Here is a 22,405-nt window from a genome sequence, read left to right as displayed (position 1 = left end):
CAAGAGCAGACAGAGTTCGTGGACCCGAGGCAGTAGTGGGACGCCGAGGAGTACCATCAGCAGAAAGCTTTGATCGTTTTGCCGAAGAGGGAATGGATGCAAAGTTGGAAGGATGGAATTGAGGAACGTAAGGTTGTTGATATGCACCCATAGCCATCAGTTGCTGTAGATCGGCATAGTTCTGATGGTTCATATTAGTAGAAGAGGTAGCAGGGTTTGATTGACCTTGCATTGCAGCAAGTTGTTGATAGTAAGCCCCTTGTTGCTGCTGTTGAAGCTGCTGCAAGTGCAATTGATGCTGTTGCAATTGTTGCTGTTGTGATTGTTGATAGTGATTCAGCTGCTGTAGCTGCTTCAATTGCTGGGCATAGTCTACTTGAGTAGAAGCTAGTGCCGAGTTAGTGTTATCAAAGAATGCACCCGAAGCGTATCCGGTTGTACTATTGTTTTGAGAAAGTCCGGCAGCAGCCATATGAGAATGTTGGGATGGAACAGCACCCGTCATATTCGCACCTGGATGAACCATTCCATGACTGTGACCAAAAGTATGATTCCTGTTGGTATTGGGCGAGGAAACACCAGTGGAATGCGACTGATGAGGGTCCCAAGGCTGCATGGCAGCAACAGCTAGGGGAGTTGAGCCGTTTAGATGAGCAGCAGAATAGGGAAGATGGTTCTGAGCAAGAGCATGGATGTGCTGATGGTAGTTCTGCTGCTGGTTGGCAAGGGCCAAAGGAATCAAGGCAGTAGGATATGTAGCAGGCAGGTTGGAGATGGGAGCAAGAGGCAGCAGCAGCTCGTCAGAGTACATGAGGAGTGGGTTATGAACAGGAAGGCCATGTTCGGATTCATCCTTGACTAGAGCGTCATGACTGGTGGTGGAGGGTTCAACAGGAGCAGCAGTATGGGCTGGAGTAGTGTTGAGTAGAGAGTCTGCCAAGTGAGGTTCAAAGACAGCAATGTGAGCACCAAAGGGATGGGATGACTGCTGGCCATCCATTGAAGATGGTTGATGCAGCATGAGAGAAAGTCTCGAGTTGGGCGTATTTATAGGAGAACCTTTGCATGGCAAAGTGTCGGCAGCAGACATGACAAAACAGCCTTGAATGAAAGCCTGAATGAATGCTTGCTGGATTGGATTGCTTCGATACTGCAAGTCAATGAGCTCAATCGATCCGTCAGCTTCGATACTGTCAATGTTATTATCAGTACGCACAAACTGATAAATTTATTCGTTAAATCCAACTGATGAAGTTGCAGATGTCCTTTCTTATTTCATTGTATTTAATTGCTCTTGGCACTCGTCCATCACTCAATTCTTCATGGCATCACTTGTTCCTGTCGACATAGAAAAGGACGGAGCTACCGAGGACGAAGGCGAAATCAGATGCATTTGTGGTTTCCCTGACGATGATGGTTTCACCATTCAATGTGACCGATGCTTCGTATGGCAGCATGCCATCTGTGTTAATATCACTGCAAACACCGTACCTGAGCAGTATCTTTGTGAGGATTGCGACCCTCGTTGGCTGGATGTCGAGGTGAGTTTGCTGTCTTCTCTCATGGCTTCAGTCTTGTCAATGTTCTGTGCTCATGCAACACTTGCACTCCAAGTTGTAATCGCTTGCCATTTCTCTCTTTAGCATCCATCTTGGACTGTCAATATCCTTGCCGACTAACTGTTCATTTTACTCATTCTGTTGCTACTCTTATGGTCTCAACTTTGTCAACTCTTAGAATGCCATTGCTCTTCAGGCTCGCAGATTAAAGGAGGCTCGTGAGGGAAAGAAACTTCAGCCTAAAAAACTACCTGGATTAGAACGTCATCTAGACAAAAACTCGCCTCGAAAGAAAAAGGACAATACAGATGGACGACCATTAGACTCGAAAAAGTCAAAAGTCAAGGCAAGGGTGAGAGATGCTGCTGGTGGAAATCCCATTTCTGGACTTGCGACTGGTTCGCATTATTCAACCTTTTCGGCAGTCTTGTCCGACTCTCATGGTGATATCAATGTGCATGGTAATATGGGCGGATTACCACAAGTTTCTGTTCAATCCAATTCAAGTAAGCATGTGGTTACACCTCCTCGAAAAAAGCACAAGGAGCGAGAGAATGATAAATCTGCAGGAACTGGAGGATCACACAAGCATACTGGCCCACCAAACGAGTCTTCCTTGGGCAGTTCCTCTCAATCACTTTTTGACTCATCATACACTGTCAACTCATCTTCACGACCTGCTGGATTGTTGCACCATCTAACAAACAATACATCTAGACATCAAAAAGATCACACTACCGACTTGAATGGATCCATTTCTCATATGAATGAGCACACTATATCACACAATGGAGACTCACTAAAACAGCGCGATGCTTCTGCTCGTAATCTGCTTTTAAACAACAGTCGAGGAACCACGCCAGAGCCTTTTATTCGTCGTCGCCGAAATATTGTGGACGAGTCACGGCTGCAGTTTTCATCCATTTATGAAGCAGAGTATGCTGCATTCATTGACGATTTTGCCGAAACTTCTACTGTTCAGTTTGCCTCTTTAGCCATAGAGCGGCATGTCACGTCCATTCTACCACAGCTATTCTCTGCTGCATTGCTGTATTTGAACCCTCCATTAGATAAAAATTGCATGGGGGTGCACTCTTGTAATGTTTTTGTGGATGGTAGTCGGCAAACAGCACAGTGTAAACCGATTGCAAAACATTCCAAGGCTGTCCTTGATGAATCTACTTTAAGCTCTACTGCACCTGATCAAACTATGATTGTGGAGGATGATACACACTATCTGGATCAAGTAAGCTCGCCAAAAAAGCTACTAGTGGTAGATGATGATACAGAAACAACTTCTACCACTAATGATATGACTGATTCTGGATCTAGTGCCAAGTCCACCTCTGTCTTGGGAGCAGCATCAACTACAGACAAGGATGCATTCGCTGCCGATACTGACTTTTCACCACTTCCTTCACTACTTGCAATGAAGGCGTCTGACTTGTCATCTACTTACCCTAATGCGGTATATTCCATTGTAGATGAAACTTTTCCTTCAGGTGCGCGTCAACGAGGTCTCTTTACTACACATAGTATTGCAGCCAATCAATTTATTAGTGAAATTTCTGGAGTTTTGTCTTGTGATCAACAGCTGGATGCTAAAGAGCGATTTATCTCTACTTTTCCAATGCCACCTCCTTTAAATACAACACTTTTACCGCCGTATACGTTTTATCACCCATGTGATGCATTGAAGATGAACGATGAGACATCGGGTTTAAAATTGCCAATCGCACTGGATGCTCGAGAGGCAAGCACAGGATCTGGTCGATACGTTCGATTCAGCTGTGGGTGTAAAAATTCACCCGTTGCAAATGCTCAAGTCCATACAGTAGTTTGTGTAACAGGCCAAGAATTCCGTGAATTACAGTCTAAACAGAACAAAAAATCTGTCGCGAGCTTATCAAGCGATGCATCTACTGCCGATACATTGGGTCCTTTGTCAAAAGGTCAAGTTATTTTAGATGATGAAATGGAGCATCCTGTTTTGCTGAATGACAGAGTGCGGCTATGTATTTTTTCGACTGCCCCGATCAATATGAATGAGGAAGTAGTCTTGCACATGGACTCGACTCGATCCATTTCATTTCCCTGTGCGTGTTTGAAGAGCTCTACAAAATGCACAGTTATGGATACTGTAAATCGCATTGATATGTTTCAAGAGCATCAGGATGATTGGACTAGTAAGTAGAAGTTGATTTGAGTTGAATTTTTATTTCGGATAATGGCTGGCATGTGTTTTTGATAGTAATAGCATTTGACACTTTTTGGTTTAAATAATACTTGATTCTTTAAGGCGACACTACAAATGCCGAGTATTCTGCTATTTTAAATGCACGAGATCAACTTCGAAAGCTTCGAATTGATTGTGAGCAACTTCAACAGAAGCGGTGGCTGAAAGGTGATGATTTAATGCCATCTTTATTATCGTATGACCATAAGGCGTCTCCAACTGAAGCACATCACAACCGCAAGCATGATATTGATGCAACTGACGACGATCCTAATACCAAGCGTATCAAACTGGACCCTGATGTAGCCGTTCCGAGTGTATTGACGTCAAATCAACTTATGATCAAGCCTGTTGGATGTAAAAAGGCATGGATGAAAACCTATACTGAAAATATTGAAAAGCCTATAATGCTGCGAGAATCATCTTTTGAGGACACTTCACGGTCTAATTTGCCTTGTGATGACACTGGTCTGCCCTTTGTCGCCAACAATGACTTGACCTCTGATGGTGGTGAGCAAGATGGTCTTTTTTCTTCAAACAACACTACGAGCGCAGTTGGCGACGATTTTTTAGTAGATTCATATCCAGCTGCCGCAGAAAATACCGCGACAAGTGAAAATGATATTGAAGAGCCAGCTCCTGTTCGTCGAGTGTCATTTAGAGATTTTATGCTTAAACGTGGTCAAGCTCATTCAACTAATTTAAATCCTCCTATTGCCGAGGAAGGCATGGCGGATATAAGCATGAATGAGCAATCATTTGTTGCAGCAAATGACTCGATTGAGGAAAATGCTTTGGAATCACCGACTGGTTTAAACAGCAAGCCTGCTTCTTCAGCAGCTATTCTTGCAGATAATTTAATGGAAATAGACTCTAAAATCGAAGCCGGTACCAATACCACATCATCAAACATTGTCAATGTACATTCTACTTTAACATCAGAGTCCAGCATAGTTGATACGATACAACAAGCTCCAAAACTAGAGGAGAATCACGTTGGCTTTTTGCAAAAATATCATACTCTTGTTTCAAGACACAAGGAGATCCATGTTGGTGCTGATGCTGCTACTTTGGATGCAACTCCTGAAACGACGACGATGATTGATCCTGTTTCTGTACCAAGCGCTTTTAAACATCCTGCTACTCATGTTGATGGTGATCAACTTTTCCCTGTAAACCTATCATCTAGCCTCACTACTGTCAAATCGGAACCTGTGTATACAGTGGCAACATTGCATAAAGATTTTGTCGATACCCAAAAAGAGGACAAAACTACCATTTCTGACTCAGTCGTGCTCAGTCCTAGTTTGCATAAGATACCAGCTTTGGACATTACATCCAAAAGCAATGGGGATACCGCAGCACCAACAGTTAAACAAGAACTATCTTTTGAATCCAAGAAATCACCTACGTTGATTCATACAACAGGCACTACCGACACACATGAGGACCCAGTAACAGATGATCGCGCTTTATTATATGCTAGTACTTATGCCTCTCAATCCGAGTACAAGCCTCACCTGAATTCATCAGCAGACTATGATCCATTATTGCGACTTGATTCGCCTTCTACACAACTTAAACCGGATCATGTCACAGAGACTGGTTTCCACGACAGCTCCACATCCAAAGGATCTTCTTCAATATATAGTGGTGGCTATAGATCTTATACTCATCGTCCACCATCACCATATCGTGATCGTTTAGCCTCGGTAGATCGAAGGCGATTCGATCGGTCGATGGGTGGTGATACAGCTCAATTAGGATCAAACGGTTCAGGATTGTGGGGAGATCGACGCAATACTACTTCAGTTTCTTTGTTTTCAAGAGAAAGTGGAGAGTATAATGCTGAAGAAACTGGGTCTGGTATATCTGCATCTAGAAACCGACATGCAGCACCCTATGAGCCACGGTATGCATCTAGTGGATGGGGACGAGATTTTGATGCACGTGGTGGTAACAGTGGGGTCATGCAAGCGTCACTTCCACCACCACCGCCTCCTAGTTATTTGCATATGACCTCGGGCGATCGAGGCAGAGGATCCACTGACCGCGGGATGCGTCTTCGTCGTGATCGTAGTAGAAGCTCTAGTCGCAGCAAAGATCAAAATCTTGAGCATATGCGTGACCGACTTCGAGACCGTGAAAGAGAGTTTGATACACGATTAGAGTATGACCGTGAATGGGATTCAAGAGGCATGGAGACAGGTGGGCGTGATCGAAACCGGGATCGACATCGAGACTTTGGTGTTGATAGAGAGTATGATCGCAGCAAAGTGCGCGAGTATCCATATGGCAATAGTCGATATGGTGGTGGAGTTTCTACTTCAGGTGGTACATATGGTGATGGAGATGTCAGTCCACGTAGACTATCTGTGTCGCCTTATGTTTCTGGTAATCGGAATGGAGCGAGTCCTATTGGCGATCGTGGTCCAGTAAGAAGGCCTGCATATGGCACGGGTTTCAAGAGGAGCAAGGGAAAATCGCCTTCCAAATCACCCTCTCGGTCACCTGAGCGGTCCGACTCTCGTTCTCCACCACCCACATCGAGACCCCCACTTTCTGAGTACCATGAGCCTGTGAGAAAACGAAAATCATCCTTGTCACCTTCACCGCGATCCATGCGGGTAAACTCGCATGGAAGCAGTAGTGGAAGCGCGGGAGTATTTGCACCACTTGCCTCTGGTATGGCAGCAGAGGGTACTGATTCCAATGAACGAAGCAAAGTATCATCACCACTTGCTCCATCCATACCATCAGCGGAAATGCCACATCAGTCCTCTGGTGGTGCTGGCCAATATCCGACAGGAACCACTACTGCTGGACAAGCAAGCGCAGGAATAGCATATTCACGAAAGTATGGACCGCCGCCTTTGACTGGAGTAAGTCCATATGGTCGTCGCTCACGAGATCGATATGCCAGCGGGTCAGACGTGCCATCATCCAATGCATCCTATAGAGGGTATGATCGAAGTAATGGTGAAGAGAGTGGTATGCGTGGATTACATTCTGGCGTGTTATCCAACAACGGCGGTGGTACAGGTGGGACTAGTTCTGGATATCGGTCAGGATGGACGACAGGAAGAGAAGGAGTAGATCGAGAGCGAGACTTGAGAGAATCACTGCGTGATCATCGCGGACGAGACCGTGACTGGGATCGTAGACTGGACTGATTTGTCGACAGATAGGATTGGTGGTTTGGTCAGGATAATAAATATATTGTTAATCATAAGCAGCAAAATATCTTGTGGGTTGCAAGTGGTTGTCCTGTGTGCAAGATGAATGCAAACAGTTGATATGGCCCGGCTGGTTCGATAGAAACAAATCTAGAAATGCGTTTAATAACAATGCAAAGCAACAAGACGCCAAGTATGCCAAAACACTAGTCGAATGGCAGTTAAAGTTGAATTCAGTGATTTGATCCCATGAATACAAACGTATTGATAGAATTGAAGTCTTACAGTTTGATTAATTAAGCCGTAACATTAGTACACAGCTGCTGGTGGACAACGGACTATTGCTTATCGTAATTTAACATTTTGATTTTGCTTAGCATTCTCGACATACAGTTTTATAGCAACCATCTTTGGCTATCCATCAGCAACTTGGGCATTATTACTGTCCATTGTTTAAGCAATAATCCACTGCTGCATTTGTTGGACATTCATCTTTATTGATCAAGAACTTCTTTCAAGTTTTGCTCCTATCTTGGCCAATGGGTCGTTTGGTCTTTTTTAACCGTCGTCTGCCTATATCTGCCGATGACCTTTATCTACCAGTCTTGTATTTAGTGATTCTGAGAACCTTATGGTAACTTGATATGTCCAATGTCTTTGTGACTCGATATTCCAACAAGATAGTTTACTATCTGATTCTATCTTGCATGGTATCTTGTAAACGCCCAGTTCATAACTTGTAATTTTATCCATCATTCAAATAGGACTCCTGCAACCGCATTTGTATATTATCTGGTGAACGACAACTGCAGTTGGACTTGGCTTGTACGACTCTATGTATTCATTGGCATGTGTATAGGCATCATCATTTGGGTTAACGAGTCTGTCATTTGCTTTCTATCGACTCGAGGCACCATTGTTAAAAAAGAACCTCGAAAGGCTATTTCGTAAGTCTTTTGACTTGCTTTTGATGGACGCCATACAATTTCTGAATTTGCATTACGCTTTTAACACCATGTCCATCTACTCTGGAATAGACCATTGTGCCATATTGATTTCATTCTGGTTATTCTAGATTTTGGGTGTCAGATTTTTGGTGCATATTCGACATATGGCTTGCCAATTCAAACCGAGGAAGTCACTAAAGAATGCCATACCCCGCTGCCTCTCTACTCCATCTACATACTTCATATTGTGATTATCTGGGGAATCATTACATCCATCGGCTATTTTACTATTGTCGGCTTGTTTATCTATAGCTCGAGAAAAAAGCGATCAAGGGATATCAATATGGCCAAATATATGCGACTTTGGCAGCGCCGCATTCAATGGCTATGTTCCGGCCCTCATAACAGAAAACGAGAAGGTCAGAAAGCCATCCTGAATGTATCTCGAGAACTTGCAGATTACTTCAAGGATGTCGATTGGTCCCCTTCTGATATTGCTGTAGGACTTATTCTACTCAAGAGAGAGCAGAAAATGGCCCGTGAGGCTGCCGAGGTTAAACAGGCTCTTCCCGGATCTTCGTTTTGTATAAACAGTACTCAACCTGAAGGGATTAGATCCATGTCGTCATTTTCCGGATCAAGTATCTTGGCTGGAGCAGGTGGAGGTTCACAAGTGCATCATTTACAACTCCAAAAGAGCCAGCAACATCTACAGTATTTGCAGCACCAGCAACAGGCTATGCAAGGTCAACTTAAACCAAAGCAGCTGCCTACGTTGGTAGAGACCTCGTTAAACTCGGTTGCAGCAGAAAGCAGTCAAGGTCTCTCTGAATCTATGAATCAGCCTGCATCAGTAAAATCAAATCATCCATGGGGTGGAATTTCTAAAACCAAGGTTTCTAGTAGCTTTCCTCAGCTGAATACCACGCAAGGACCTTCTGAAAATAATCTGCATTCAAACAGTGGGCACATGGAAGGATATTCAGAATCATCAGACGGTTCATTGTCAGTCAAACGGAAAATGAGCTTTCCTTTTACAGCAACAACTCAACCAGATAAATATGTTACTATTGAAATGACCACCAGCCATCGATCTCCTGAAACTCCAGTATCCGCACTGCCAGTAGATCAACCTGCCTTTTCTGACTCAACTATGCCATCAAAACTAAATTGTTCTTTGAATTCTAGTGGTAGGGCTGATCGTATAGTAAATATTGAATTATCGGAAACTCCCACTCTAGAAACTCCACCAAACAGCAACTCTGCCACATCAGAAAACACAACCGATGCACGCATACTAAAGTCAAACATGTCAGCTTTAGATTCCAATACCGAAAAAAAAGAACTTTCAACAAACTCTTTGGAAAAATCTGTCCAATCAACAACTCTCACACATCCACATACGCTGGAAATATCCATTGATTCATCTGAAGAGAGCATGCATGTGGTTGAGGAAAAATTGAACACTATCGAGTTTTCAGCCAATAATTTAGACGTGGAATTGCAACCTAAACCAGGTGCGTGTATGATAAATACCAAGAAATCTATGATATCTGCTCGAGCAAGTTCAGACTATGGTGGTAATTTGCGCAAATCTATTGATATGGATTCGTCTGTTTCCAATGTTACAGACAGCACAGGTAGAACAACTCGTCCTCTTGTTCGTGAAATACCAGCCAGCAACGATCGTAAATCTCATGAGCGACGACTAGGATATTCTCCTGAACGTCGTCCAGCTGGACTGTCAGTGCCTTTGCAGCATGCTGTTCTTTCGCGTGCTGCACTCTCCACTCCGTCCGTTGCCATATCGAGTCCTCACTCTCGGTGGCCGCGTGCAAGCGAAACTGCGGCAGTGTCGGCTACTCAACAACTGCCAGGATCCATGACAAACATCTCTATTGACGGCCATAAACGTATGAGCATTGCATCTGAAACAAGCTCTCGTCGCATGTCTCTTGCAACTGACTTTCGTTCTTACGAATACTATACTGCTCACCGCTCTAGACCTGGTCAAACCTACATTCTTAAAGAAGATATCCAGGACATCCTTCACTTTGCCCACTATGCTGAACTTGTCTATATCAACTTTGACTCGACCGCTTACTACAACAAAATAGATGTGCTTATCCATGTTTCACCAAAAAACGATCTGTACATGTCTCCTTATATGATCTCGTTTGATCATGAATGGAGAGCAATTGTGGTATCTATTCGAGGAACTTATTCTGCTGCAGATGTATTGGTTGATTTGTCGATTGATCTGGATGTTCTCGAACCCTATCAGGATGAAGAGAGTGGGCGTATTATGTTTGTGCATTCGGGTATTCTTGGCACAGCGAAAAACATCTACAATGAGATTATTGCTGACCAACATTTGGCAAATATTCTTTTGGATGAAAACTCTGCATATGCTGACTATGGTATTGTTGTGTGCGGACATTCACTTGGAGCTGTAAGTATCATCACATGCTCCGAGTAGTGTGAATATTGAATTCAACGCTTACTGACATGAAATGCTGATTGGTTTTTGTAGGGAGTTGGCGCACTGGTTGCATACTTTTTACGCAAAGCTGGCTATCTGTCAACAATATGCTATGCATATGAGCCACCAGGCGGCTTGATCTCTGAGGAAGCCGTTCCCATTTTTGAATCCTTTTGTGTTTCTATTGTTACGGGCGATGATTTGGTTCCTCGCCTGTGTCGTAACTCGATGGATATTCTCAAGGCAGATGTGGACCGCCTTATCAATGTATGCGATCTCCCCAAACATCGCATATTTGGATCGGTGCTATTCAATGCTTGCAGTGGGCCATCTGAAAAAACAAAGTTTATCATCAATAGACTACGACGACGACATGGTGTCGATGTGACCGAGTCACATGCGGACCAACTCAAACAGATTCGTAAACAGACTCGATCTCTCCCATTTGCATGGCGTCAGGACAGTTCAGAGGGCATGAATACAGATGGAGGTAGTATTGAACGCACATGTCCACCCATGTTTGTTCCCGGCCGTATTCTCTATATTGAAAAACTGCGCGGATTCTCAGCTAAATACTCTAATCCAGCTGTTCCCCGGGACCAACTGCCTGACAACCAACGGCGTCGTACAACTCGACGTAAACCTGGAAATGCCTCCTTGATGGCAATTAAACGTACCATCAGTACCCAAATTGACCATATCAAGCAGCGTACCAAAGATCTAAAATACATCTATGTCCCTCGTTGGGCAGACAAAACCGAGTTCCTGTACATGATTATTTCTCGGTCCATGATGACAGATCATTCACCATTTGGCATTTTACGAGAGTTTGATGATTCCGCCTTGCACATTCCACTACAGACAACAAGCTGATGCTTTTGAATGTAGCCTTAGAGCCTTTTTCTTGTTTGGGACTTTATTTTGACAAATTGACTTTCTTGAATCCCAAATCGGATTTCATTCTACACTCTTTCGACCTGTTATATTCTCTTTTTCCTCTAATGCATAGCTTATTCCATTGAAAGTTGATTCGAAGTTTAGATGTGCTACATGGCAGTTCCTATGCAGTTTTGGTATAAAGTCTGTAATGCGTTTGAACCTTGCATGGTGTTGAACGCCAGCTATAATTACTTTTAACTAGAGCATCATTTCCTTTATACATCCAATAAATACTTTATCCTAGGCTTTATTAGCAATGAATTCAAATAAACTGGTTTGCCTAAAACTCCTCATTTCAACCTAATACTGCTAATGGCTTGCGTGACAGCCCATCTAGCTTTTTTCATCAAAGGCACATGAGAAAACCCAACCCTCAGTCTTCCTGATCTCACCAAATAATCATTTACATCCTGTCGAGTTAAATAGAATCCTTCGACACGCGTTGGATCTGCCTCCATATCTACAACTGATCCATCCGCTTCAAGACTTCCCCTACCATTTCTATAATACAATGGCTCATCAGGATGCTTGGTCATTCCCGCAACCTGCTGAAACTGCGTTTTATGCCAATGTTTTTGAAGATGATCGTCAGCCATCATTACATATTTTTTTATATCAAACTGACGCTTCCTTGTATGTGGGCGTAACGGCATGTCAGGGTGATCTATCGGCAGGTTTTTAGAAATGGTCCAATCAGCGCCGCTTCGTTGCGGCTCATAAAGAGGAAGAAGTGTGTATCCGTCTCTCGCAATCCACTCTATAGCATCTGTAATGTAATCAATCTCTTTGGTGGTTTGAATAAACGATAAACTAAAGTGATTCATCAAAAGTGTCAACACAAATCAAGTCGGTGTATTGCCCAGTTCAAACAATTACACAATCCGATTCAATTTTATCCGTTACTTACTCAACACGCACAAATCCAGGAAGAATACAGTCAAATATAGGAGCTAGTTTGGGGGTAGACCCAGGATCCACTGATGCGTGCTGGCGATACGCATTTTCAACTTCACTAAAGCATTGGATGGTGCCGTCTTGATGCGAGATCCCCAACTTCATACAATCAAAGTGATAATTGCTAGCACTTGTCATTCCGCTCCAGGTCTGAATACCAAACAAATCATTCAAGAGTCGTGCAACAAAACGATAATGCAGTAGTTTTTTTCCTTCAGGGCCCTTGATAACAAATGAAAATATTGGAAGCCGATTTGAATGATTTAAACCAATCACAATAAGATTTGAAAGTCTAAATCGGTCGATATAAGTAGCAGTGATGTTTAATTGGCGCCATTGAATGTGAGCAGAGTTTAAAAGGGATTTGATGGTGCAGGCAAACCCTGCACGTACATTCGCAATCATGTCCGGTTTAGATCCTACATTAGTTCAACATGCAAGTTAAGATATCTGTGATGGAAATTATTCTTGATGGGTAAAATAAATCATGGCAAACCTGTATCAAACAATGACAACAGAAACTCGCGCTGTGCAGGAACTCCATTTTGAGCAGCAACAATTGGCAACACCAAGTTTTTTTTTACTAGAATAAATGATCTCGCATTTGGTCCTCCTAGCAGATTGTGAGAAGTAGATATTGCTCCATCAGGCCATGCCAATTGATCAACTGATCCAGATATTTTTGTATCGATATAGGGTGCTGCAGTCGTGTAATCGAAAAACACGAGTCGATTGGCCTTGTGAATTGCTGTTGAAATGTCTTTGACAGGTTGTATAACACCTGTGGCATCGCATACTGCAGGGAAAAATCCAATAACCAAAAGACTTGTTTGGTATGTCTAAATATCAAAACCGTTTTGAATAGTTTATAAATCAATTCATACCAAGCTTCATATCAACCAATATTGAAATACTCGCCTTCAATGCATCTTGAATATCGTGTAAACTCAATACGCCTTTAGCATTAATACTGATTGGAACCACATATGCACCAGCTTCTATCCACACGTGTAAATTTACTGGATCTTCTGCAGCTGAAACAAGCAAAATTGGTGCCTGGGGCTCAGGGAGCAATGGGGACACATCTAAAAACCGAATCAACTGTTCTACAAACCGTCGTGGGAGAATATCTGTAAATAAGCATGCATAATCGTTTGTCTCGGCTCCAAACGACGCCTTGACAATTGTACTGATTTTCATGTCAAGGATTGCATTGTTTAGCAGTTTTGGTTACTATACATTTTTATATTTGACATTTCATAAATATTCAGTTGCTTACTTTGAAAATGTAATGAGTTTTTTGGACATGAATGACAGGCCAATGCCACTTGTACCAGTTTGGACAGATCCATAATGGGCCAATATATGCGTCTGTACTGCTTCTTCAACGCATCGAAGTGGTCTTCCAATAGTAGTAAAGTCTGCAATCACCAACGGCCTAATTCCAAAGGGAGTGTCAATGGCTGCTGTTTGAATAATACTCGATAAAAGAAACTCTATCAAAGTTTGAGATGATTCCAATGCTTTTTTTGGAAAGTTGAGCAATGCTTTAAAGTACTCCCGAATCGATGCTATCGACTCCTGTTCAAACATATTAGCGACAGGAAGATGGTCTATCTGCGATTGTTCCGAATCATTTTGCTGGTGGTCAGCATTACTGTGTTGGAAAGACGATTGTGATGACATATGGGAAGAGTCGTACGAATAGGATGACAAGTGACTTAATCCGCTTTCATTTGACAAGTCAGATTGGTACATAAACGACAGTTCATTGTATGATTGCAGAGATTGCACAGTTTCCAAAGAATGTCGAGCTTGATATTGCTCATGCAAATGGTGTTGCGATTCCTGCTCCGAAAGGTGTTCTTCGGATTTTCGAAGAGGTGATAGCGGATAGGCTTGATTATTGTCAGATTTTAACTGTAAACTATCAGGCTCTTGTATATAAGGAGTATAGGCAGGGTGAATTTCTTGGTGGTATTGTGGTTGATATTCATGTTGTGCAGGTGATTGAGGTTGTGTTGATATTGAAAGTGGTGGCATAGGTATTGGTAGTAATTCAGAAGAAGCAACAGCGTTCAGATCAGTAGAATCAACAGCAGCATTGGTGTCAGGATCCAGCAAGTATGGACTACGACGATCCGCCTGGTAATAGTGATTGACAGCACTCATCAAAAATCAAACGGACTGGTTGCAGAATAAAACAGAAACTACTGAATTCATGCCAGCGGCATAGTCGTTCTCAAGCCTCCCATCTGCATTCAAGGGCGGTTGCTTAATCGCCATGAGCACAAACGCGCTCTCCAGAAATTGAGTGCAGCCACTTGAATTATGCTTTCCAAGTCAGATGACTGTACACGTGACTTATTTTACTTTTTATTTGATTTCATATCGCTGCATTTGATCTCAACATTTGAATGGCCCGACGACGAGTAGTGGTCACTGGTCTGGGTCTAGTCACTCCACTCGGATGCGATGTATCTCATGTTTGGAGTCGACTGCTTTCTGGAGACTCAGGAATCGTCTCTCTTGCTGGCCGTACTCATTTACCTACTGGATTAACCTATGCTGACATTTCTTCCCAAGTTGCTGCATTAGTTCCAACCGATCCAACTATTCCTTACAGCTTCAATGCTTCTGCCGAGTTTTCAAAAAATGTACAATCAATGATGTTGACTGCATGTTTAATCATGATTGTCTGCTTACCCATTTTAATCCACTTGAATCTTTTAAAATAATTAGGATGAGAAGAAAATGCCACCGTTTATTCTGTATGCAAGATATGCAGCAAGCAGAGCATTGAAAGACGCTGCATGGATACCATCTACAAACCAAGATCAAGAACGAACAGCAAGTACCTTGATCCAGATCTGCGTTCAACACATACTGTAATCACAAGATTCAGATCTAACTTTGTTTTTCTGGGAATATTCGCTGTATACTCCATTATGAATACCATCTTTATTACTAGGGTATTTGCATTGGATCAGGGATGGGATGCATAGACGATACAGTAAATTTAGGTCAAGTTATGGTAACACACGGGATTCGCAAAGTCTCGCCCTATCTAGTGCCTCGCTTATTAATCAATATGGCATCCGGCCATATAAGCATTGAGCACAAGCTAAAAGGTCCAAATCATTCGGTTTCAACAGCTTGTGCAACAGGTGCTCATGCCATTGGAGACGCTATGCGGTTTATTCAATATGGCGATGCAGATGTGATGGTTGCTGGTGGAACTGAATCTGCAATATCGCCCATCTCTATGGCTGGATTTGCTAAAGCTAAATCTTTGTCGACTAAATACAATAACAAACCAATCGAGGCATCACGGCCTTTTGATCGCGATCGGGACGGATTTGTCATGGGCGAAGGTGCTGGAGTGGTTGTGCTGGAGGAAATGGACCATGCGGTGAAAAGGGGTGCCAAAATCTATGCTGAACTGAGTGGATATGGATTGTCTGGAGATGCGCATCATATGACTGCTCCACCTGAAAATGCTCATGGAGCCGCCAGGGCCATGCGTCGCTCATTACAAATTGCGGGACTGCATCCAAACGAAATTGATTATGTAAATGCACATGCTACATCAACAGAGATTGGCGATTTGGCAGAAACCAGAGCTATCCGCGATGTGCTGGGCCAAAATGTTGCTGTATCATCTACCAAGGGTGCTATTGGACATTTACTTGGTGCTGCTGGCTCTGTTGAGGCTATTTTTACTATTCTCTCTCTTCATACTGTAGGTGGTTGGATCAGTACCTGTGCAAAGCACTCGAGTTCAGATGGCTAACTGCTCTTTTTATTGCTTCGACATAGAACATGATTCCACCTACACTCAACCTACACAATCTGGAGCCAAAGAGCGAGTTTTGTCTCGATTATGTTGCAAACAAGGCACGCGATACCAACAAACTAATGCAAAGATCTGGCACTGGTATTGGCATTGGTGCTGCATTGACAAACAGTTTTGGATTTGGTGGCACAAATGCAAGTTTATGCTTTAAAAAATGGCTATAAACGCGGAACCCAGCTTTCTATTCGGGTGCGCAGTAACTCGGCAACTCCATCTGAAACAATTTGAAACAGTTGTATTGATTGGTGGCTGCTCTCTCAACAATACCGACCTTTTTAAATAATTTCATTGAAGCTAAATGATATGAATTCGCTTTAAAAAGAACAATATATGGAAGTAAATTCGGATGAAAAACTTGAGTGATGATGTTTGAGTTGTTGGATTGAAAAAAAAACAATCCATCTGTATTAGCTTTAGCAAAACAGTTTAGCGACTAGGAATAGTAATAATGGTCGCCGTCATATAACGAAAATGCAAAGTATGTGTGCAAGCGGGAAAAGTAATGAAAGTAAAAGACAATAGGGCTGGTCAAACAGTGGAATGTAGACCATGTATCAGATCTAAGAAATATCTGCCAACTTAAGCATCCTCGGTGGTAGCAGCAGCCTCGCGCATATGCTCTTCTAAAGCAATCATGGCCTCGCTGACCTTGGAAGCAAGAGTTTCAGGAGACTCGAGCAGATGAAGAAGCTCACCATTGTCCATTTCAAGCAGCATTCCAGTAATCTTTCCAGCAAGTTGGGGAGATTGAGCATGGACAAGTGGGAAAAGTACTTCACCGAGAGCACGCTTCTGCTGATCCTGAGGCATAGATGCCAAAGTAGCAGCATTCAAAACGGGACGCCCAGCGGCAGCAGGAGCGGGAGTAGCTGCACCACCGGTAGCAGTAGCAGATCCGGCGGCATCGGCCGCTCCGCCAGTGGCAGGTGCATTACGGACATTAGGAGCGTACTTGAAGCCTGCGCCGCGTCCACGAGCAGCGACGTTGGCAGGCATCACACCACCCGCTGCAGCACCTGGCTGACCGTAGCCAGCAAGGGGACGAGCACCTGGCTGTTGAATCATGGGCATTTGCATACCTTGGTGGTGGATAGCCTGACCACGACCTCCAGCAGGACGAGTCTGACGAGGAGGTCGAGCACCTGGAGTGGCAGGCACAATGGCATATGGCTGTTGCTGGGGTGGGAAACCAGGCTGTTGCATGTGAGGAGGCATCTGCTGGGGAGGGAATCCGGGCTGCTGCATATGAGGAGGCTGTCCAGGACCAGTCCAGCGGGGACGTGCCATCATCTGTTGTTGAGCTTGCTGGGGGTTGAAGTAACCACGAGCCTGGGGAGGAACTCCACCTGGAGGGTAAAAGATGGATGCACCTGGATAGCCAGGAGGCATCATTTGCTGGTGGGCCCTCATGGCACGCTGCTGCATCTGAGCGGCCAACTGCTGGCGACGAACTTCTTTGCGCTGAGCGAGAGCAACGTAAATGGGCTTGTTGGCCAGCATACGGTTGTTCATCTCGGTCACGGCCTTGGTAGCCTCGTCAGGGTTGGAAAAGCACACGAATCCAAATCCTTTGGAAATTCCAGTCTTTTCATCGACCATAATCTTGGTAGAGGTAATGGCACCAAAGACAGAAAACTCTTGGCGGAGTTTCTCGTCATCAATAGACTCGTCAATGTTTTTAACAAATAGATTGACACCTTGGTACTTGGAAAGCTTTTCTTCACGAATTTTCTCGTACTGACGACGCAACTCCTCCTCGCGCTCAAACTTCTTTTGAGCACGACCAACGTAGATCTGCTTACCGCCAATTTCCTTTTCGTGCATCTCTTCAACAGCACGACGAGCGTCCTCGTGGTTTTCATAGTTGACAAAACCAAACTCTTTGGAATTTCCTTCTTCATCGACCATCAACACACAAGAAACGGTGGTACCAAAGGGATGGAACATCTCTTCAAAAGCCTTTTGATCAACAGAGGCATCAATGTTCTTGACATAGATGTTGGTGAATTTAGAGCGCTTCTCCTCAATAGTAGAGCTGCGTTCCTTTTTGGAAATATGCAAACCAACATAAACCTGTTGGTCGTTAAGCAACATACCATTGACATGCTTGATGGCATTTTCTGCCATTTCCATAGTCTCATAGTGGACAAAACCATGACCAAGAGAACGTTCACCGTCCATGGCAATTTTGCAGGACAGAATTTTTCCAAAAGCAGAAAAGGTGTCGTGCAGAGCCTTGTGGTCAATAGTGGTGTGCAAGTTTTTAATGAAAATGTTGCCAGTGCCAGCACGACGCAAGGCGGGATCTCTGTTGGACCACATAATTCGAACAGGGTTACCACGAACAGTAGTGTAGTTGAGCGTATCAAGAGCACGCTCTGCATCAGCAATATCAAGATAGTTGATATAGCCATATCCAAGAGAGCGACGGGTGACAGCGTCACGGCAAACACGAATCGAAGCGACAGGGCCAACCATGTTGAAGACCTCGAAAAGCATAGCCTCAGTAACAGATGGCTCTTTAAATTGAAAAATTCGGTCCATGAGAGTACAACCACAAGCAAAGGGTGTTGAACCCAAGGTATTCATAAAAGCAACGGACCCCAGAATATATCAATTTGCACATCACGGTGCAATCAGTTTGAAACATTGATACGCAATTGTAGAAATAAGCAAAGTAGTCAAAGATGCAAGTGGCATGATAGAGTTCAATACATTCGGGATAAAAAGTAGATGGTGCAAACAGTAGGTTTCCATTGTATTATAAAAGGCATGTACATTAAAGAAACAAAAAAACACAAGGTCAGCAACCTGCACTGTTAACAGTTCTAGCTGGAATTTGAAATTCCGCTGAATTCAGACACCAAAAATCATTAGTCTGCATTAGCCGTTCTGACTTACCAAGGTCACCAATGTACAGCGAAGCAGGAGTTGCACCGGTCATGATAGGAGCAGCAGCTCCGGTAAAGGCAGTCTGCTGCTGGTGAGCAAAGGAAGCATCAGCGCCTTGAACAGTGCCTGTGGTAGCGACTGGTACAGTAACGGCAGCGGCGGCAGCAGCGGCAGCAGAAGCGGACATGGTAGGAGCAGCAGTAGTAGTAGGTGCAGAAGTGGCCATGATCTTATATTTAATAGTAATGATGTTTTTTTTGGGTTTTTAAAGGTTTTTTAGTAGTTTTTTTAGAGATTTTTTAGTAGTTTTTCTGAATTTCCTTCTGCTTGTTGAGACGAGAGCGAAGAAAAAAGATTTTTGAATATGCCGACTTTACTGCATTAACACGTGACTATTAAACACGTGATCATATAAGGGTTCTCGACCAATCAGTTGATGAATCAGTTTTTATTATGGATACGGCTATAAACTAAACATTTTCAAAATGGTATGAATAAATTCAAACTCCTTTTTACATTTCCTGACTGGCTCCGACAAGTTCGCCAGCAATCGTCTCTGTACTCTTGACGTCACAATGTTCAATGTCAACAGCCAATTCACCCTTTCCATGACCGGCCTTTTCAGAATCAATATTCTCATCTGCTTCATCAATTACGGACACACGGTCTGTCATTGGAGCCGATAGAAGAATACGCGGCATACTGTGTTGCGAAGTGATTCCGCCCGCCTGGCTCTTGGTTTGTCCCGACAATCCAGACTTTTGAGATTTAAATACTGATGAATGTTTGGCCGCTGATTTCTGGAGCATGTTGGGGTTACTGCCTGTACTTGATGCATTGCCTGATGACCGTGTGAGTTTACGATAGTCGCGCATCAATGCCCAGCAAATAATAGCCGATCGAGCTTGGTCAACACCATGCGTAAGGTAAAGATGATCAAAGTTGGGCAACTGCAAATGTCGTTTAAAAAGTTAGCTTCATGCCTTTATCAATTCCGCAAACTGCATAATTAGAAAACACTTACAAAGTTGGTGTAGTAAGTCAGGAAAAGCTTGAGTCCAATAATAGCCTAAGATCAACGGTACATTTAATTGTCAGTATAGTTTTCAATAGCAGGTATGTTGGTCAATTACAATAGCAACCTTACCAGCACTGAAAACACACGCAAATGCTCGTTTTTGCGAAGCTGGTTAAGCAAGGAATAGGTTGACGATACAATTTGGCCATTGACTTGAGACTTGATTGCCAGGCCATGAATCAAAACAATGGCAGTAAACGCTTCAAGGAAAACCTAAACAGTATAATTAGATCCACAGCATTCAATCATATACCAGACACATGGTTTTGCAATAAACATGTACTTACTTCAATAATATACTGCTGCTTGTAAATTAAAGGATATACATCTTTACACATTCCACTGGAGCTCAGTCTGGTGGTTCTTTGAGCCACACCAATAAAGTTGATTATTGCATGAGCCAACAGCGCCAAAAAGAATACCAATCGCGTCAACATTTTAAACGGTGTAAACAACAATAGCTTGACCAGCATAATATAATACATGCAATCGATAGACAAAACTAATGGCACTGAAAGAAAAAAGGCTCTAGGCTCGCATGCATCACCCAAAAATATAACATAGACCGTTGCTGCTGTGGTTTTGATCAGCATGAAAGCAGCTTGCGCAACGTTCAGGCCGTAGATGAGCTTTTTCTTCATAAAAAAGTATTGGATTGATTTGTACAAAGTGGAGGCACCCCATAATAGAATTGCTGCAAATGCTGCACTGGAAACATTGTTATTTTGAACTTGGTACCAGGTGATGTTGGATGGTGCGTAGAGGTCAAACCCCGATGTTTGATTCGCATTGGCTGACATGATTTAAACAGATTGCTTTTGCTTATTTAAAACGTAAAATTCAGACACTTTTAGATATAAAAGATTGATGGTGGTTTTTGCTGTATTGTGGACAAATAACTTTTTCGTGCTATGTACTCGCAATCAAAATAGGTTTTTGGTGGACAGTATAATATGTATAAACCTATAAAAACGTACAAATATAAAAAAATTAGTTTTAAATTATACTAATCAGAATCGTATCAAAACAGCGACGAAAGGTCGAGTACAAATATTTCACTCTACGTGAATACGGCCGTAAAATTGGTCGGATCACTATTAAACACGCTGTTATATTGTGATCCATAATATATGACCAACATTTGTCAATTTTGCTTCACGTTTGGCCCTTCCCTAGTAAGGCAAATACAAAGAAACAGCTGCAAAACAAGTGGAAGATACACGAACACTAATGGCAAATCATATCTGTGCAGATGGCTAGTATCAAACAAAAGCCATATGCAACTGTATTAACAGTGCAACATATAAACCCACACCAATAGAAAAGCCTGGGATTACAATATCTAGATGCTGCAACTTACTTTGCACTGTAATTTAAAATCTGCACTTTTATAGAATATAATCTAGGCAACAAAGTAGAGAAAATGCAGTTGATTTATATCAAAATATGAATGCCCGATTGCCTTTATCACTCAATAAAACTTTAACAAACCCCTTTACATAAAGGAAACAATCATCTGCTTCAAATGCAAAAAGACAAAGTGTGCATTATTAGCGCCATTTGCAAAAAGTTCAGACGCATATAATGATAATGCAACTTTTCCAAGCATCTTTGCACCTATAATCTACCTAATGTGCAAAGTACTAGATACGATTGTTCATAATCTGGTGGAAAAACATAATTTAGATTTGACAAATATTGCACATTCTTGTCACCTGTTGTAAAGCAATGCACCATGTACACCTTTTGTTTCGTAATCATACAATGCATTTGTATAATTATATGCTAAAAATATCGTTTGTTGATTGTGCGCAATAGCATGACAGATTCTAATTTTATTAATGAATCAAAAGCAACGAATTATACATTCAATACGACTGTAGATCGCTGGTGAGTAGTGAAAAGTCGAGAGTTTACTATGATCAACTGGTAGAATATTCATTTAAAACAAGTATAGAAACAGTTGTTTTTGTAAGACTGGGCATTATCTCGAATAGATAATCATGCTCATTGGAAATTGACCAATTGCGTTCGAATATGTCTGTAAAGTGAAATAGCTTGAAAAGTACTTTTAAATACGATTGCGTATAAATACTGACATGTGCTATCAACTGGAAAAGTATACATCAAGACAATAGTTTTAGATATGATGCAAACCCAGCTAAATTTTGATTTTGCTACTGGGTGTTGGTTGTAAACATGTGTAGTAGTCGGGTCGACAGGATAGTGGCATTCACGAATTCAATAATAAAAATGCTATTGCTCTATTTATTTACAACTATATTC

General features: G+C 42.6%; 6 protein-coding genes across 6 annotated transcripts; 3 read left to right on the top strand and 3 right to left on the bottom strand.

Moving 5' to 3' along the window:
* Positions 1 to 1,322: 1,322 nt before the first annotated feature.
* BATDEDRAFT_34011 (uncharacterized protein) lies at positions 1,323 to 7,025 on the top strand (the record flags this gene model as incomplete). The annotated part of the gene is made up of 3 exons (XM_006675660.1): positions 1,323 to 1,541; positions 1,738 to 3,745; positions 3,859 to 7,025. 3 exons carry the CDS (start codon positions 1,323 to 1,325, stop codon positions 6,966 to 6,968), a joined length of 5,337 nt encoding a protein of 1,778 aa, XP_006675723.1. The 3' UTR covers positions 6,969 to 7,025.
* A 485-nt stretch (positions 7,026 to 7,510) lies between these two features.
* Positions 7,511 to 11,273, top strand: BATDEDRAFT_84675 (uncharacterized protein; the record flags this gene model as incomplete). Its single annotated transcript, XM_006676229.1, has 4 exons — positions 7,511 to 7,605; positions 7,736 to 7,918; positions 8,009 to 10,370; positions 10,452 to 11,273. 4 exons carry the CDS (start codon positions 7,511 to 7,513, stop codon positions 11,271 to 11,273), a joined length of 3,462 nt encoding a protein of 1,153 aa, XP_006676292.1.
* Positions 11,274 to 11,629: 356 nt separating this feature from the next.
* Positions 11,630 to 14,465, bottom strand: BATDEDRAFT_85775 (uncharacterized protein; the record flags this gene model as incomplete). The annotated part of the gene is made up of 5 exons (XM_006675930.1): positions 11,630 to 12,149; positions 12,247 to 12,712; positions 12,790 to 13,089; positions 13,178 to 13,482; positions 13,573 to 14,465. The coding sequence occupies 5 exons, from the start codon at positions 14,463 to 14,465 to the stop codon at positions 11,630 to 11,632; spliced, it is 2,484 nt and encodes an 827-aa protein (XP_006675993.1).
* A 245-nt stretch (positions 14,466 to 14,710) lies between these two features.
* Positions 14,711 to 16,313, top strand: BATDEDRAFT_85512 (fatty acid synthase CEM1; the record flags this gene model as incomplete). The annotated part of the gene is made up of 4 exons (XM_006676228.1): positions 14,711 to 14,950; positions 15,036 to 15,147; positions 15,284 to 16,035; positions 16,113 to 16,313. The coding sequence occupies 4 exons, from the start codon at positions 14,711 to 14,713 to the stop codon at positions 16,311 to 16,313; spliced, it is 1,305 nt and encodes a 434-aa protein (XP_006676291.1).
* A 73-nt stretch (positions 16,314 to 16,386) lies between these two features.
* On the bottom strand, positions 16,387 to 19,374 carry BATDEDRAFT_34010 (uncharacterized protein). Its single transcript, XM_006675659.1, has 2 exons — positions 19,051 to 19,374; positions 16,387 to 18,668 (listed from the first exon to the last, which is right to left on the bottom strand). The coding sequence occupies exons 1-2, from the start codon at positions 19,265 to 19,267 to the stop codon at positions 16,729 to 16,731; spliced, it is 2,157 nt and encodes a 718-aa protein (XP_006675722.1). The 5' UTR covers positions 19,268 to 19,374; the 3' UTR covers positions 16,387 to 16,728.
* Positions 19,375 to 19,553: 179 nt separating this feature from the next.
* BATDEDRAFT_21566 (uncharacterized protein) lies at positions 19,554 to 20,919 on the bottom strand (the record flags this gene model as incomplete). The annotated part of the gene is made up of 4 exons (XM_006675259.1): positions 19,554 to 19,991; positions 20,066 to 20,110; positions 20,189 to 20,332; positions 20,407 to 20,919. The coding sequence occupies 4 exons, from the start codon at positions 20,917 to 20,919 to the stop codon at positions 19,554 to 19,556; spliced, it is 1,140 nt and encodes a 379-aa protein (XP_006675322.1).
* Positions 20,920 to 22,405: the final 1,486 nt, after the last annotated feature.

The sequence above is a fragment of the Batrachochytrium dendrobatidis genome, assembly GCF_000203795.2.
Source record: "Batrachochytrium dendrobatidis JAM81 unplaced genomic scaffold BATDEscaffold_1, whole genome shotgun sequence".
Taxonomy (NCBI): domain Eukaryota; kingdom Fungi; phylum Chytridiomycota; class Chytridiomycetes; order Rhizophydiales; genus Batrachochytrium; species Batrachochytrium dendrobatidis.
The sequence above is the reverse complement of the archived record's forward strand: the minus strand, read 5'-3'. Positions and strand labels throughout refer to the sequence as shown.